The 14,303-nt window shown below is 41.3% G+C and overlaps 1 protein-coding gene across 1 annotated transcript in view; it reads left to right on the top strand.

Moving 5' to 3' along the window:
* The window catches only part of shank3a (SH3 and multiple ankyrin repeat domains 3a), an 886,564-nt gene extending 880,373 nt beyond the window's left edge, over nucleotides 1-6,191 (top strand). The window contains exon 25 of the mRNA XM_048610479.1: nucleotides 5,636-6,191. Coding sequence (XP_048466436.1) covers nucleotides 5,636-6,191 — 556 coding nt within the window. The remainder of the gene's footprint in view (nucleotides 1-5,635) is intronic.
* Nucleotides 6,192-14,303: the final 8,112 nt, after the last annotated feature.

Genomic DNA, 14,303 nt, shown 5'->3' with positions numbered 1-14,303 from the left:
CCTTCTTCAGATTTTTCTGAAGAAGGGTCTAGGCCCGAAACGTCAGCTTTCCTGCTCCTCTGATGCTGCTTGGCCTGCTGTGTTCATCCAGCTCTACACCTTGTTATCTTTGAGTGGGTATGCTGTTTTTGTTAAGTGGAAAACTGAATGGAGTGTGGGAAAGATAACTAAAGTATACTAAGCCAAGCTTCAAGGTACTAATTACCTCAATCTATCTTGGTTTCATTTTTACATGATAAAACTGTACACTCAGTCCTCCACAAACTATTGTCCTCTCACGTCGGCATCCTCAAACAGAGGCTTCCCCAAACAAAACCCTGAAGCAACCCCCCCACTCCACTTCATTTAATCATATTCCCTGGGCATAGCCCCCACCCTGCACAGGGGTTTCTGCTAAATTCATAATCTCCCTACACTCAGTTTCCCTCACACTCAGACACCTGCACTTAGCCATTTCTTCTTCTATCGCAGTATTCAAACCCTTTGAAGACACAGGCCTTTCAGTTGCTCTCAAACCCATCCCAAGACACATCACTCATTTTGCATTCAGACCCCCTTCACCGTTGGACCTCATCCCTGATCTCAAAGATATCTGAGGGAGGCACAAAAAAGGCCAGTGGAAAATAGCTTTCCAAAGTCTTGAGAAGTTCAAGTAAAGTATAAGTGTACCAGGGTGCATAGAATTGCTACAGCAGCTAATTCACCTCTCTTGAACACCTCAAAAGATCTTCCACTTGAAGAAGCACTTCCAACATTCTTTCCAAACTGCAAAATGTCTGCACTCACTTCGGAGGTCAACAATTCTCTGTAAAGAATGTCTGGTCTACCTGTATTTGTTTTCTACTGATTCATTTTAGTTCTCCTGTCTATCTAACTTAAAGAAGAGGAGGCAGCGGCATCAGCCTAGTGGTATTATCACCAGACCTATTAATCCAAAGACCCAGGTGATGTTCTGGGGATCCAGGTTTAAATTCTGCCATATAAAATATGGAATGTGAATTCAATAAAAGATCTGTAATTAAGGGTCTAATTATGACCATGAAACTATTAGCCCTTGTCAGGGGAAAACCCCATCTGGTTAACTAATGCCCTTCAGGGAAGAAAACCTGCTGTTCTTACCTGGTCTAGCCTACATGTGACTTCAAACCCATAGCAATGTGGTTGACCCTTAATTATCCTCAGAGCATTCAGGAATGGGCAATAAATGCTGGCCTAGCCAGCAACTCCCACATCCTGTGAATAGATAACAAAAAAGAATAAACTTGGTTTGCATCCCCCCATGTACTGAGAGCTGATCCAATCAGGGTCCTTAAAATGTTAAAAGGATTCCATAAGGTGCACTGAAAATTATTTTCTCTGGTTGGGAACATCCAGAACAAATGGATAGTAGAACTAGAATCAAAAGTGACACGAATATGAATTAGGATCAGGAAATAGACATCTGGCCCCTCTAGGCCAATAAGGTCATGACTGAACTGATTATGTCCTCAGTTCCATATTCCCACTTATCCCAATAACCTTTGACTGTCTTGTTAGTCAATAATTTATCTACATCTACCTTAAAAAAGCCAGTGACTGTGACTCCACCATTCTCTGTGAAAGAGAATTCCAAAGATTCACTACCCTCCAAAAGGAAAATAAACTCTCCTCATCTGTCTTAAATGACACCCATTATTTATACACTGCTCCTAGTTCTAGTGTGTCGCACAAGGTGAAACAATCATTCTGCATGAACCTCAAGTCCCCTCAGGATCTTATATGCTTCATAAGATTATCTCTCATTCTCCTAAACTCCAATGGATACAAGCCCAACCTGCCTAACCTTCCCTGAAGATAATCACTTCATCACAGGTATCAGTTGAGTGTACCTTGTTAGAACTGCTTCTAATTATTTAAACAAAAGGTTTGTAGAATCTGGAACTCACTCCCTCAAAAGACTATGGGTGATGAGGATAATTGGACCTTCCAAGTTGGAGATTAACAGATTTTTTTCTGCATAAGACTATTAAGAGACATGGGCATGGATTTTATGGTGAGGTGGGTTCCAGTGCCTCAGTACAAACATCAGGGGACAAATGGTTCCCCTCTCGGCCAGTTCTCCCTGCTTTAATTTTTCAGGGGTCAGCCCATTAATTAATTTGAGGCAGAATTTGCATCCATCTCCAGGAGGACATTGTAACTCAGAGCTTCTGACCAATTAGAGACTATCAGCTCTGCTCACTGGCAGTGCCAAGTAGGAGTGGTGACCACTGTGGGTGCTGCAGGTGGGCCAAGGAAATGATATCCAATGAGGGACCTAGACATTCAGGTAAGCCCAATATTTGCTGGGGACAAGCCCCAACAAAGAGGGGTGAGGGTGCATATTGCACAGGCAGGGAGGAAGGATACAGATGGAGAGGGACAACTGTGAGAGGGCAGCCATGGGGGCACAAAAAAGAGGCACTCAGCTCCTTTCACTGCCCAGCATCTCTCAGAATTAAACTTGTTGGGTTACACATTTGACACAGGTGTCTCCCATCACCTATAAAATCACAGCAGTGGCAGGAGAATTCCTTAACTGGACATTAATTCTACTCTTAAGGGCTCAATTGAGCCATGGGTAGGCTGCCATCCAATGTTACCCCAAGCCATCCACAAAATTGTAGAGTCGACAGGGTAATGGTACGTGACCAATACCAGTCACCCTAATCTATAGGTCAACTCAACACTTTTCCTGCCTACAGGTGACCCATAAGACTCAGCCCTTGGAATATCAGATACAAATTAGCTATGATCTTTATATCACTTGATAGCACTTTCACCTTTAATTCAGAACGTAATGGATTCAAGCCTCACTCCATAAAATCTAGACTGACAGTACTGAGGGGATGCTGCCTTTTGAATGAGATGTTAATCAGAGGTACTATTTGCTGTCTCGGGTGGAACTAAAAGGTCCCACAGCACTAATTCAGGGAACAGCAGGGAGCTATCCCCGTGTCCTAGTCAACACCAATTCCTCAATTAACCATCGCTAAAAATAGACACATTATCTGGTTGTCATATTGTTGTTTCTAGGAGCTTGCTACACTATGTTTTCTTGCTAAACTTCAGAAATGTCTTATTGCATATAAAGCACCCTGTAACAGCCTGAACACAGTATAGGAACTGCATGTACCACCTTTCATTTCAAGGAAATAATCTCAGATATCAACAAATTACTAAATGTGAGTCAGCAGTTAGCATAACATTGTCCCCACCCGCAGCCCCACCCACCCATCCACCCACAACCCCCACCCCCGTTTCTTTTAGTCAGATGAATACCTGCCATCCAATCCTTTTTAAAGGGTTGTCATCCAATCCAAAGGTAAAATTGCATCAACTTCGATTAATTCAATTTTGGTGTCACCTCTATCAGATTCTTCATCCCCGTCATCTGCATTGAGTGCAGATACAAAGCAATCATTCATTAGACCAACTTCACCCTCAGGTTCTACCCAAATATACCCAGCAAAAGTCTCCAAACACAGTGAATAAAGGTCTATCCTTTTAAGATAAAAGAAAATATGACTTTTTTCATTTTTAGCTTTTCAATATTCTGCACAAGAATCCAGGTCATAATTGTAGAAGTAGTAAGACCTTTAGATTTGATCATAGGAGTGAGGATTAGGAAAGAATTTAGTAGCAAGAAAGCAAGCCCCACAAGAAGCACTAAATTAACCCCTCAAGTAAAAATCCTCAGTGTAGCTAACTGAAGAATAGGTCTGTCACAAAACTCGTTATTCTTCCTCAGCAGCTCCTAAACAACTCTTTGCATTTACCAATTAGAACGTACAAAATAGGAGTATGCCAGGCAGCTCCTTAAGCCTGCTGCAACATTTAATAAACTTATAGCTGATCCTTGTATTCCATTTTCTTCATTGCACCTTCTAATGCTTGTTCACCTTAAAGTCCAAAAGATCTATCAGTGTCAATCTTTAATCTGCTCAGTAGCTGAGTATCCACAACCTTCCAAAGCTTCACAACTTCGATGTGAATAAAGTTTGTTATTATATCTCACTCCTGACCATTTATCCTAACAGAATACCCCTAGTTCTAGACTCTCCAAGCAAGGGGATGCATGTCAGCAATAACCCAGCAGGTCCATGACAAAAGGTGTTTCTTGTTAAGTCATGGAACACTTATCAAGTCTAAGCTTTTTTATTGAATTTTCCTTTGAATACTGGATCATTGCCTATCTACTTCTAAGTAAGTAAAATTGCTAAATAAAAGGAATATTAAGATTCCAAACCCTGAGTTCTTCTAGTTTCATTTTAATAGGTTCTAAGTAACAGGTAAAAGTCAGTTAACCTAATAGTACACACAACTTCATAGATCTAATCTCCATCTCTTCCGTATTTCTCTCAATCCCATCTTCCTCTGGAAACTTATTTAAATTTTCCCTTGATCACATGGAAAGCCCAACTCAACCCTGTAATAACATCATCTCTGGATATTTATTGGAAGATAGTCCTCACTCTTCTCAGTGAACATCAACAACATTTATTAATTAGAACTGTATATGAGAAATGGTAAGAGAGAGCATCTCTGGAACCCTACACATACAAGTCCTACACAGCATTATGCTATTGCTCATTAATAACAACTGCTGAGCAGTTACTGAGTAGAGTGAAGTAATTACAGCTTAAGCCTCTGCTCCACTTTCCCCTTTCCTTGCCGACTCATCCCATGGCCCCGTTTCCTCACTATTCATGATGCTATCCTCCTTCCATGAAAATCATTTTGTGCATAATTAGAAGAAAAAAAAAGTTAACAGAGGCCAGAGTGAGACCTGTTGCAAACCACATAGCACTTGTTTGGAAGTGCACTCACAAACAAGTCTGCTGATATTCTGTCAGCACGTTCACTCAAACGTTGTGAAGGTTACAGTTATAAATCGCCAATGCTTTGCAACTGCACTAGGAAGTTCAAAAATTTTGTACCCAAAGTGCATTACGTTGGAAGGTACCAGCTGGTAGGAAGAGGGCACTGCAGTTCAGCTGAGTGCCAAAGGCTGCAAAAATATTTGCTGATTAACTCTCTGTTGATATCTGCTTGAGATTGTTTAGACAGTGGATTGGACAGTCCTTGGTTATGATCTACTTCGCATACAAATCTCTGCTCAAGGTCACTTTCAAGAATGGAGAGGTAGTAGACAAAATTAGTGGGGAAAGAGACACCAAAACATCGAAACACGACATGGTCTTTCATCCTCAGGAGCCTCTTCCACCAATCATTTAGGTGTGGCTGTTCCAAACTCCATTTGTCTGCATTGGTTCAATATTCCTTCATAACCTCGCCTAACAAAAGAAAATCTGTCAAATCTCAGTTTTTGTATTTTTCAACTCATTCCCCAGCCTCAACAGCTATTGGAGGGCGGAGGGATTGCAGATTTCCAGGAAGAATTCTGAATTCAGCCTGTCCTCAGCAGGTGTTGTCTGTCAAATGTGAAAATTAAGTGCAATTCTGTCCTTCATTGGGCAGGACAGTGAAACTATGAAGGCAGCTTCGTGGGGTAGACAGCAACTGACATTTCAGTACTTTGCCCAGGCTAAGTCACTGGGGTGAAAACCTGGACATGACAATTGCTAATTCTTTGCTTTCTCCTTTCTGTCCACAGACTTTTCAGTAGTTTAGGAGAGCTGAACACAATATCCCAGCGGAGCTTTGGGGCGACATTCACCATCCGTCCTGGCTCTAGGCAACCTGTCACCCGCCGGGCCCCGAGCCCCGGGAAGCCCAGCGTCGAATCAAGGACAGAAACCGGCATCAGCTCGCCAAGACCCTCGCCACTCTCCACCCCGACGCAGACCCCCCCGACCATCCTCAAATCTTCCAGCCTCAACATCCCCCACGAGCCCAAGGAGGTGCGGTTTGTGATGCGGAGCGCCAGTGCTCGCAGCCGATCCCCATCTCCTTCTGGTGTCCCCATGCATTCCCTGCTCCCTCCCAAGCCCTTCTGCCAGAAACCTATGGCGATGTGGAACAAGTACGACGTGGCGGACTGGCTGGACAGTCTGAACCTATCAGAACACAGAGAGAGCTTCTTACACAATGAGATAGAAGGCTCCCACCTACCAGCCTTGACAAAAGATGACTATGTGGAACTTGGAGTCACAAGAGTGGGACATCGAATGAACATTGAACGGGCTTTGAAACATTTTATAGACAGCTAGCTCCACTGGTGGGGGAGAGGAGGAGGGGGTGGGTGGGGCTCTCAGTTGGTCTGGGTTTTTTTGGGAGGGAGGAGGGGGGACTTTTTTACAAAAATTACACTGCACTGAATGGTGGATAAGGGCAAAGCTAAATCTGAGTGACGTTGCTATGGTTAATATTGCATGAATATTATGGGATGTTGCTTGGTGTCGTTCCCACTGAAGCTTGACCAAGGTTCCAGTGAGAATCGCAAATTTTTTTTGTTGGTCTTTTAGATAAACAAGGGAAAAAATCTGCGAAGATTTCATTCAGTTGCCTTCAAATAATCGTTGCTTGTGAAGGAAATCTCTGACTCTCTTCCTTGGGCCCACAGAATTTTGCACAGCCTGAGAGAGGCAAGCAGAGATTCCCTTCAGACTTTGGATGAGTAGTGTTATCATTAGGAGAATGTTTAAAACTAGTTACTATCAAACCCAGTCTTTTTCTTAATTGTATAAATTTATTTCAAAGTCCCCTGTCTTCTGAGGTTAGGAAGGGGGTCAATGATCAATCAAAGGGAAGAGAGCAAAATATAGTGATGCATCCCCTCCACATGTTAGTTTGAAATGTAGGGAAACATCCTAGTTCTATTCCATCAACAGAATACTCATCTTTTTACCAATTATATATTTGAACAAAAATAATATAAAAAAAGTTTTTATGTTATAATTTTACTAAAACTATACATATATACTATTATAAGAAAATGTTAAATTGTATCTTCCAAACAAATTACTTGGTTAATCAGATCTTTCTTTTTTTTCCTCTTTCTCTCATACATGGTTTTAATGAAGATCGCAGCAGTCTCAGGGCTGTAGGGATACGTCGGAAGCAAGGAAACCTGTTGGACATTTTGGTGCATTTAACTCATCATCTTCCATCCATAACAAGTTTGCTCAAAATTAGAATTTTAAGTTTGGTCTCACATAAACAGATATAAGTAGAAAGCCCCAGGCATGGGCCCACTTGACTGGCATGCATCCGCATGGATGGCGTGTACCCTCACGGATGCTGTGTCCTTTCATAACTGCAGGTAATCATACTGTCCAAAAATATTGCGACTCAGATGCAAGTTCATCCCAAACTCTTGCTAGTGTTAGGCCTATTCTTATACTCTCCTACAATGGCAGGACAAACTAAAAACTAATATGACCCTGTCACTGTGTAGCTACTCTTTAGTGAAATGTACTGTACTTCAAGGCTCCTTTTTTAAGAGTTACCAGCATATAGACGGCTTGTGTATGCCAGCAGGATACCAAGAAAACAAATGTAGACAGAGTCAAACCACATTGACAGAGTTAGGCACAAATACATATTCATACATTCAGACATGTACTCCTACTACAACATAAAACTTTCCATGCACGTATGGATCGAACACCCCCTCATGTACAGACGTACTCAAACACATACAATCTCTTTCTCTCACACTCTATCTCAATGTCAGACACACTTACAGTCCTACAAATTGCCATTCTTTCTCGCACACTGTCTTTCCCACTCTGATACATGTTCATGTTTTTTTATCACTGGTGGGCTCATAGTATGCTCTCTTGTAACTCTGCACTTCTCAGATTTGTATTCGAATTGATGGTTACTGAAAGGAGTTCTTTCTGTTCACCAAAAATGCAATCTAAACCTCCAGGGCTGCTGGATTTCCCTATTGACTGAAGCTTAAAGATTAAACTGAGATATTTTTCCTAAGTCATAAAAGAAAATCTGATTGTGAGTTTTGTTAATCAGTAAATATATGGTCAGAACATATGTAATGTTGATAATCAGCTAAAGTCATGGAAATATAATTGGAAACTACACTTAATTCAGTATTGACAGCATTTTGAGACTAAATAATCTCTTCTCGCTGTCCAAAACAAACGTAAAGCTATATTTCCTATTTATACCTTTCATCGAATGAAAGATTAAGAAATGAAAACATGAATCTTAACCCATTCCCCATCCATGTTTAATGCTCAAATTCAAAGAAGGTAAAGATAAAACGATTTGAAGCAGGTAAATGGGATTAGAGGAAGAAGATCTAACATGGAGATAGTACCCTCACAGGGCTGATGGGTTGAATGGCCATTTCTGTGCTGAAGTTGCAATAGTTTTCTGATTTTAACTCTAAAGCACACTTTCCAATCCCAACAGAAATTTATTTCCAAGAATGTACACTAAGATAAGCAGTGACATTAGACTAAAGGAAATGAGACAGGAATTGGGTGCTACAGTGTGACAGTACTAATTCCCTCTTAGACTTGAATTTTAGTCCTCTTCTGCTGTCTGTATGTGTTTGGACAATTTCAGTCCAGCTCAAACTGGTCACAGTGCCACAGCACAAAGCTTCATTCAATTCTTTAATAAATGGCATTGATCTTACAATAATTCTGTGAGACCCAGAGAGCGTGCGAATGAAACTCTTTTGAAGTTGGACCCAAGATATGTTGTTGGGAGAGTGTAGTAGAAAGAGCTTTACTCTCTATTTAACCTGCTTTGCACAATCCTGGGATTATTTGAATGGATATTGGATGCCCGAAATGCTCAAACTTGAGTACCAGCAAAATTTTGCACATAAAAAAAGCTTTAATACAGAAGGAAATGAGAAATGAAACTTAAGTTATTTATGGAATAGAGACAGAGTCAGAGAAGGAAGCGAGGAAGAAAATTAAACGATAAATTATATTTTAGGATAGACCAAAGGTGAATTGAAATGGGAAACGAGAGTTGAAACTATGTGGCATGTTTTGTAATGGAATAGGAGATGGAAGATTTGATTGAATTGAGATGACAGAAGAAAAAGAGTTGTCTTTGAGCCACTTTCCTGCCTCATCAATTCCTGTGGGGTGTGGCACTCTGGAAACTCCTGAGTGCCTCTCCACTGTAGAAGGACAAGGCATAGAGTGAACTCAAAGATTCAGTCCTGATTTTGCTGATCTCAGCTGGCATTGCATTCAGGGTCTGCAGTTCCCCTCAGGATCCATGGGCTAAAGCGCAAAGTATAAATGAGTCCTCAGTCCCCGGCAGGATTGGGCTCAGGTGGGATGCCTCCCACAGTCAAATTGCTTGCCAGCACCCACTGCCTAAGCTCACATTTAGAGAATAGCCACTTGAGTAAAGCACCTGGGGGCTCCAAGTGGCTGTGGATGTTGAGCTAAACCCTACAAGAAGCAATGCTCTCAGGACAGAATATTGGGTGGACAGAGAAAAAAAATGGAAGCGAGATTAGGTTCAATATTGAAGGAGGAGATAGAGTTGAGCAAGACAATGAAGTGAGATATGAGTATGTGAGAACTGTCAATAAAGTATATCCAGTGAAATCTATAGCAGAGCTGGTGTTTACTGGAGCATTAGGTAGGAGTCAGGTTTCAGACTACAGTAGATCCGACACTACCAAGGAACAACCCTCATTAACACGCAATGTGCTAACTGAAAGAAACAATCAATTGTGCACAGAAAGAGATCATTGGATTCAGAAAACCTATTCTTCATTCACAGCTTCACATTCTTGCCATGTCCCCTTAAACGCAATTATCCACATTTTCACCTAATGCCCCAACTAAATTTACTGAACTATTCCACATTCACCCACATTCTCATGCTATGCAACCCTACCTCTCCAGATTCTCACCATATTCCTCAATCATAATACCCATTTTCAAACCAAGGCCAGCACGGGTGGCTCAGTGGTTAGCACTGCTACTTCATAGTGCTAGGAACCCGGGCTCAATTGCAGCCTCGGGTGACTGTCTGTGTGGAGTTTGCACTTTTTCCCCAGGTCTGCATGGGTTTCCTTCCACAGTCCAAGATGTGCAGGTTAGGTGGACTGGCCATGGGAAATGCATGGTTATAGGGATAGGGATAGGGTAGGGGGTGTAGGTCTTGGTGGGATGCTCTTCAGAACAGCAATATGGATTCGATAGATTGACTGGCCTGCCTCCATACTGTAGGGATTCTATGATATCTTCAAACCCACAGCATACCACGCCACATTCTTCCACATTTTCACCAGATCCTTTATTCAATTCTACCTATCTCTTTTTTGCCTAAAAACAATTTGCCATTCTGATCTTTCCAACATTCTTCAATGCTACCTATTCAGCTTCAATCTATATCTCTCACAGCATCCTATTATCCATCTTCTCAAATATCCTTCAACCCCACCTACCTAACTTCTCATATCTCTGAATCCCACCTATTCACCTTCTCTCCATATGCCACAACCTCCACCCTCTCCTTACATCCCTGAAAACCCTCAATTTTCAGAAGCACAACTAGATTCCTCTTTCCCCCCAATGATACTGTTTGCTGTAGTGTCCCAGGGAAAGTATTCCACAATGATTTTTTCACAATTTCTTTGGAAAGTGGCCCCTACCCCATCCACCTCCCTATTTTCTGCATATAAACTGACGTTTTCCCAGCCACCATCAGTTCTGAGGAAGGGTCACGGACCCAAAACGTTAACTCTGTTTTCTCCTTCACAGATGCTGCCAGACCTGCTGAGCTTTTCTAGCAACTTTGTTTTTATTCCACAATGAAGTTACCCTTTAGGTGGCAAAATCCCATTTTTAACTCCTGTTTATACACTTTCTCACCCAATAAATTTTCCCAATCAACTTTGTTAATTCCTTTTGTTGTCACTCCGTCACTATCTGTAATATTCTATACTACCATACGGGAGCCACTTATTAATGTAGACGTTGTTACAATTTGTTTCCTGACTCAACTGATGTTCAAATGCTAAGTGACAAAGGGTGAGATCCGCAATTCTTTGGAAAGTGGCCTATCGTTTATCAAAACTAAGCTGCTGTTTGATGTCCACAGTAAGCATACAATGCATTTCTTCCTGAAGTACAGTACATTTCTTACAAGGTGTTTATCATTTATTAAACATTCTGTCATTGAGAGGTGCAAGGAAAGCCAGTTGATTTAGTCCTGATTACGGCAGTGCCTGCAAATCCCGGTTTGTGCAAAGACACAATATGACGGGCATGGTCCTTCTGAATAGAAGGAACATCAAGCATGGTGTACAGTGAGTGGCTGATTCAGTATTGCTCAGTTTTACACCATCGGCCAAAGCTAACATTTATTGCTCGACAGATCACACAGTATACATTTTTAAAATAACTATTGGAAGTTGGGCATTTTCATATTCTGCTCCATTTAGAAAAGTTACCAGAGGAAAGCCTGAAACCTGAGACCACATAATTAATTCAAAAACGACACCAGTCACTCTACAGAGATCTGATTTTAATCCAACCCATTTGAAAAGGGCTATTTCAGATCAGGCAGCCAATGTCCCTTCAGCTGAATTTTACGGCCCAAGAAACTTCAATTTGAGAAGTAAAGGCAGGTAGAGAGCCAAAAGTGCAGGTCTACCCAATCCCACAAAGTGAGTGAAGTCAATATTGTGGCTCTCTCTTCTTTTCACTGCAAATAGGACCTGGAAACCCCTAAATCAAATTGGTATCCACAATTTGCATGGATCTGGTATTTTCTTTTCCCCAGTCTGCCTTCTGTAACCTGGCTTTCGTGACCACTGAGTCATACTGCACGGAAACAGACCCTTCGGTCAAATCAGTCCATGCCAACCATAATCCCAAACTAAACTAGTCCCACCTGCTTGGCCAATATCCCTCCAAACATTTCTTATTCAATTACTTACTAAATGTCTTTTAAACATTACGACTGTACTCGCATCCACCACTTCCTCTGGAAGTTCATTTCACACACAAACTACTCTTGGTGTAAAAAAAACTGCCTCCCGTGTCTTTCTTAAATCTTTCATCTCTCACCTTGTTTTGAACTCCCCACCCTAGGAAAAACACGGTTGCTATTCACCTTATCTATGCCCCTCATGATTTTATAAACCTCAATAAGGTCACTTCTGAATCTCCTATGTTCCAGTAATGAAAAAGTCATAGCCTCTCCAGCCTCTCTCTATAATGCAAACCTTCCATCCCTAGAACATCTTAATAAATCTCTTCTGAACCCTCTCCAGCTTATTATCCTTCCCATAATAGGCCAACCAGAACTGGACACAGTACTCCAAAAGGGGCCTCATTAAAATTAGTCCATTCGAATTGCCTTTGCCAGCTCAACTTCATTCCTTGAAAATTATTCCAATTGATTTTAAAAAATGACCCTTCCCAGTAAAAATGATCAATCTCTGGGAATCTTTGAAATTCTGCAATGGCAAAGGGAATCTTACACCATATGAGGGGGGAACAGTTCCTGCACTTTGCTCTCCCAGCTGGTTTAACTCCAATAAAAGAACCACAGAAACTCAAACAGAACAGATTGTTCTTTTGGTTTTCTGCAGCTCTTTCACAAAACTAACAGCCAAATGAGTAGGATAGTCCCAAAGAAATGCAAACCCCTGCCCTTCATTAGCTGTTACTAATCGATTACACGCAGCGGTACACATTGTGTTAGTGCATTTTTTCACAGTATGTCATAAAAGTCTGGAACTCACTCCCAAAAAGAGTGTGGATGTTGGGGTCAATTGATCTTTTAATATTGAGATGGGCAGATTATTGTTGGGTAGCAACATCAAGGTAAATAGAGCTAAAACAGGTAAATAGAGTTGAGGTAAGATTGGCCATGATCCAACCTGATTTTAGGGTAGGCTCAAGGTTTTAAGTGGCTATCCCTGTTACTAGGTTCCGAGATAGTCCAACTTTTTCAATTTCAGTTACTCACAGACTTTTATTTGGAATGATTATAGATTTTTAAATCCCATCCATGGAGTTTGGTTGAAATTGTTTGAAAAATCTAGGGGAATAATCATTAGCATTTAACCTCCAGAATCTTTGATGTGCTATAACAGCTGTGAGAGAGATGGAGGACTGTAGATACAGTCTAGATATTTCTGGACTCCTTTTCAAAACCAACCAAACAGAACACATTTTTATTCCGTAACACAGACTTGAATAAAAAAAGTATCTATCAAACTTTATGTGGCACATCTACAAGGTTATTGCCTTTAGGTGCCTCAAGCTACCCCTATCAATCCCATCCAGGGCAATCCTAGACTTATTAATCCAATGATCACTCAAAGGGCCTGAACCTAGTTTCTCTTTCTTCCATTCTTTCCTAAAGACGCTGACTCTCCCTGGGATTTGGGTCCGTAGTTGCCCTGAATGAACATTGCTTCCCCCACGTGGCCATTCTAGATCTGTACTCCCAGGTTATTTCCACCCCTTGAGGAACTCATCCAAGTCTGTATGCTGTCAGTGTTCAGCAATTGAAATTATTTTGGTGTTTTGATTCACAAGATATTAACAGTCTGTTCAAACCCTGACTCAGAGATGGTGATGCTTCCATTGAGCCAAATGTTAGCTCCTGGCAAAGGGCTGGGGTCAAAGGACAATCAGGATTGGGATGCTTGACTGAAATTTCCCCTCTCTAAACTAAATTCTCTGAATTCAATCTTGAAACACATTTCTGTGGCTTCTTGTGAATCTCATTTCAGCACCATTGAGAATGATCAGCAAACTCAGCACAAGTTTTAGATTTTTGAACCTGCAACTTTCATGTTGTCTCTGATTCAAGGCCAAATAGAACACTAATCCACTTGAGCAATCAGTGCGGCCAATGGACATTTCAATAAAGATCTCATATCTTGAGAAGGGTCTTGAAAACGTGGTGCCTCTGTGTCATTGGACACTGGGGAAGATGCATAAAAACTTCAAATGCAGGGATCAGCAAGACCCAAGGTTTGATCTGGTCAATGCTGTGTTAGCTGATCGTATCCATGTAAAGGAGAACCATCATTGACATTAGAAACACAGGGCTGTGTGGGAACAAAATTGTGGATCAAAAATATTGTTCAGATTTATAACTAATTCCCAGCTCTTTTAGTGAATAATCTAGCTTCCCATCAAAACACAAGTCACCTAACTGCCACTACAGCTCATCAGTTTCTACCATAACTTTTCTATCAAAGCCACTGCTTCCTAAAGCTATCTTTCTTAAAGCCCATCCCACAAGTACCCTACCACTCACATCTAAGCACATTCCTCTCATTCCACAACTTTCCCATCGTAACTAATTTGTTTCCTATTTCATTGTCCAAGTGTACCTCGTTACTTTAGGAA

The sequence above is a fragment of the Rhincodon typus genome, chromosome 22, assembly GCF_021869965.1.
Source record: "Rhincodon typus isolate 14 chromosome 22, sRhiTyp1.1, whole genome shotgun sequence".
In the NCBI taxonomy this organism is placed as follows: Eukaryota; Metazoa; Chordata; class Chondrichthyes; order Orectolobiformes; family Rhincodontidae; genus Rhincodon; species Rhincodon typus.
Note: the sequence above shows the minus strand (reverse complement) of the source record. Positions and strands in the feature narration are given on the sequence as shown.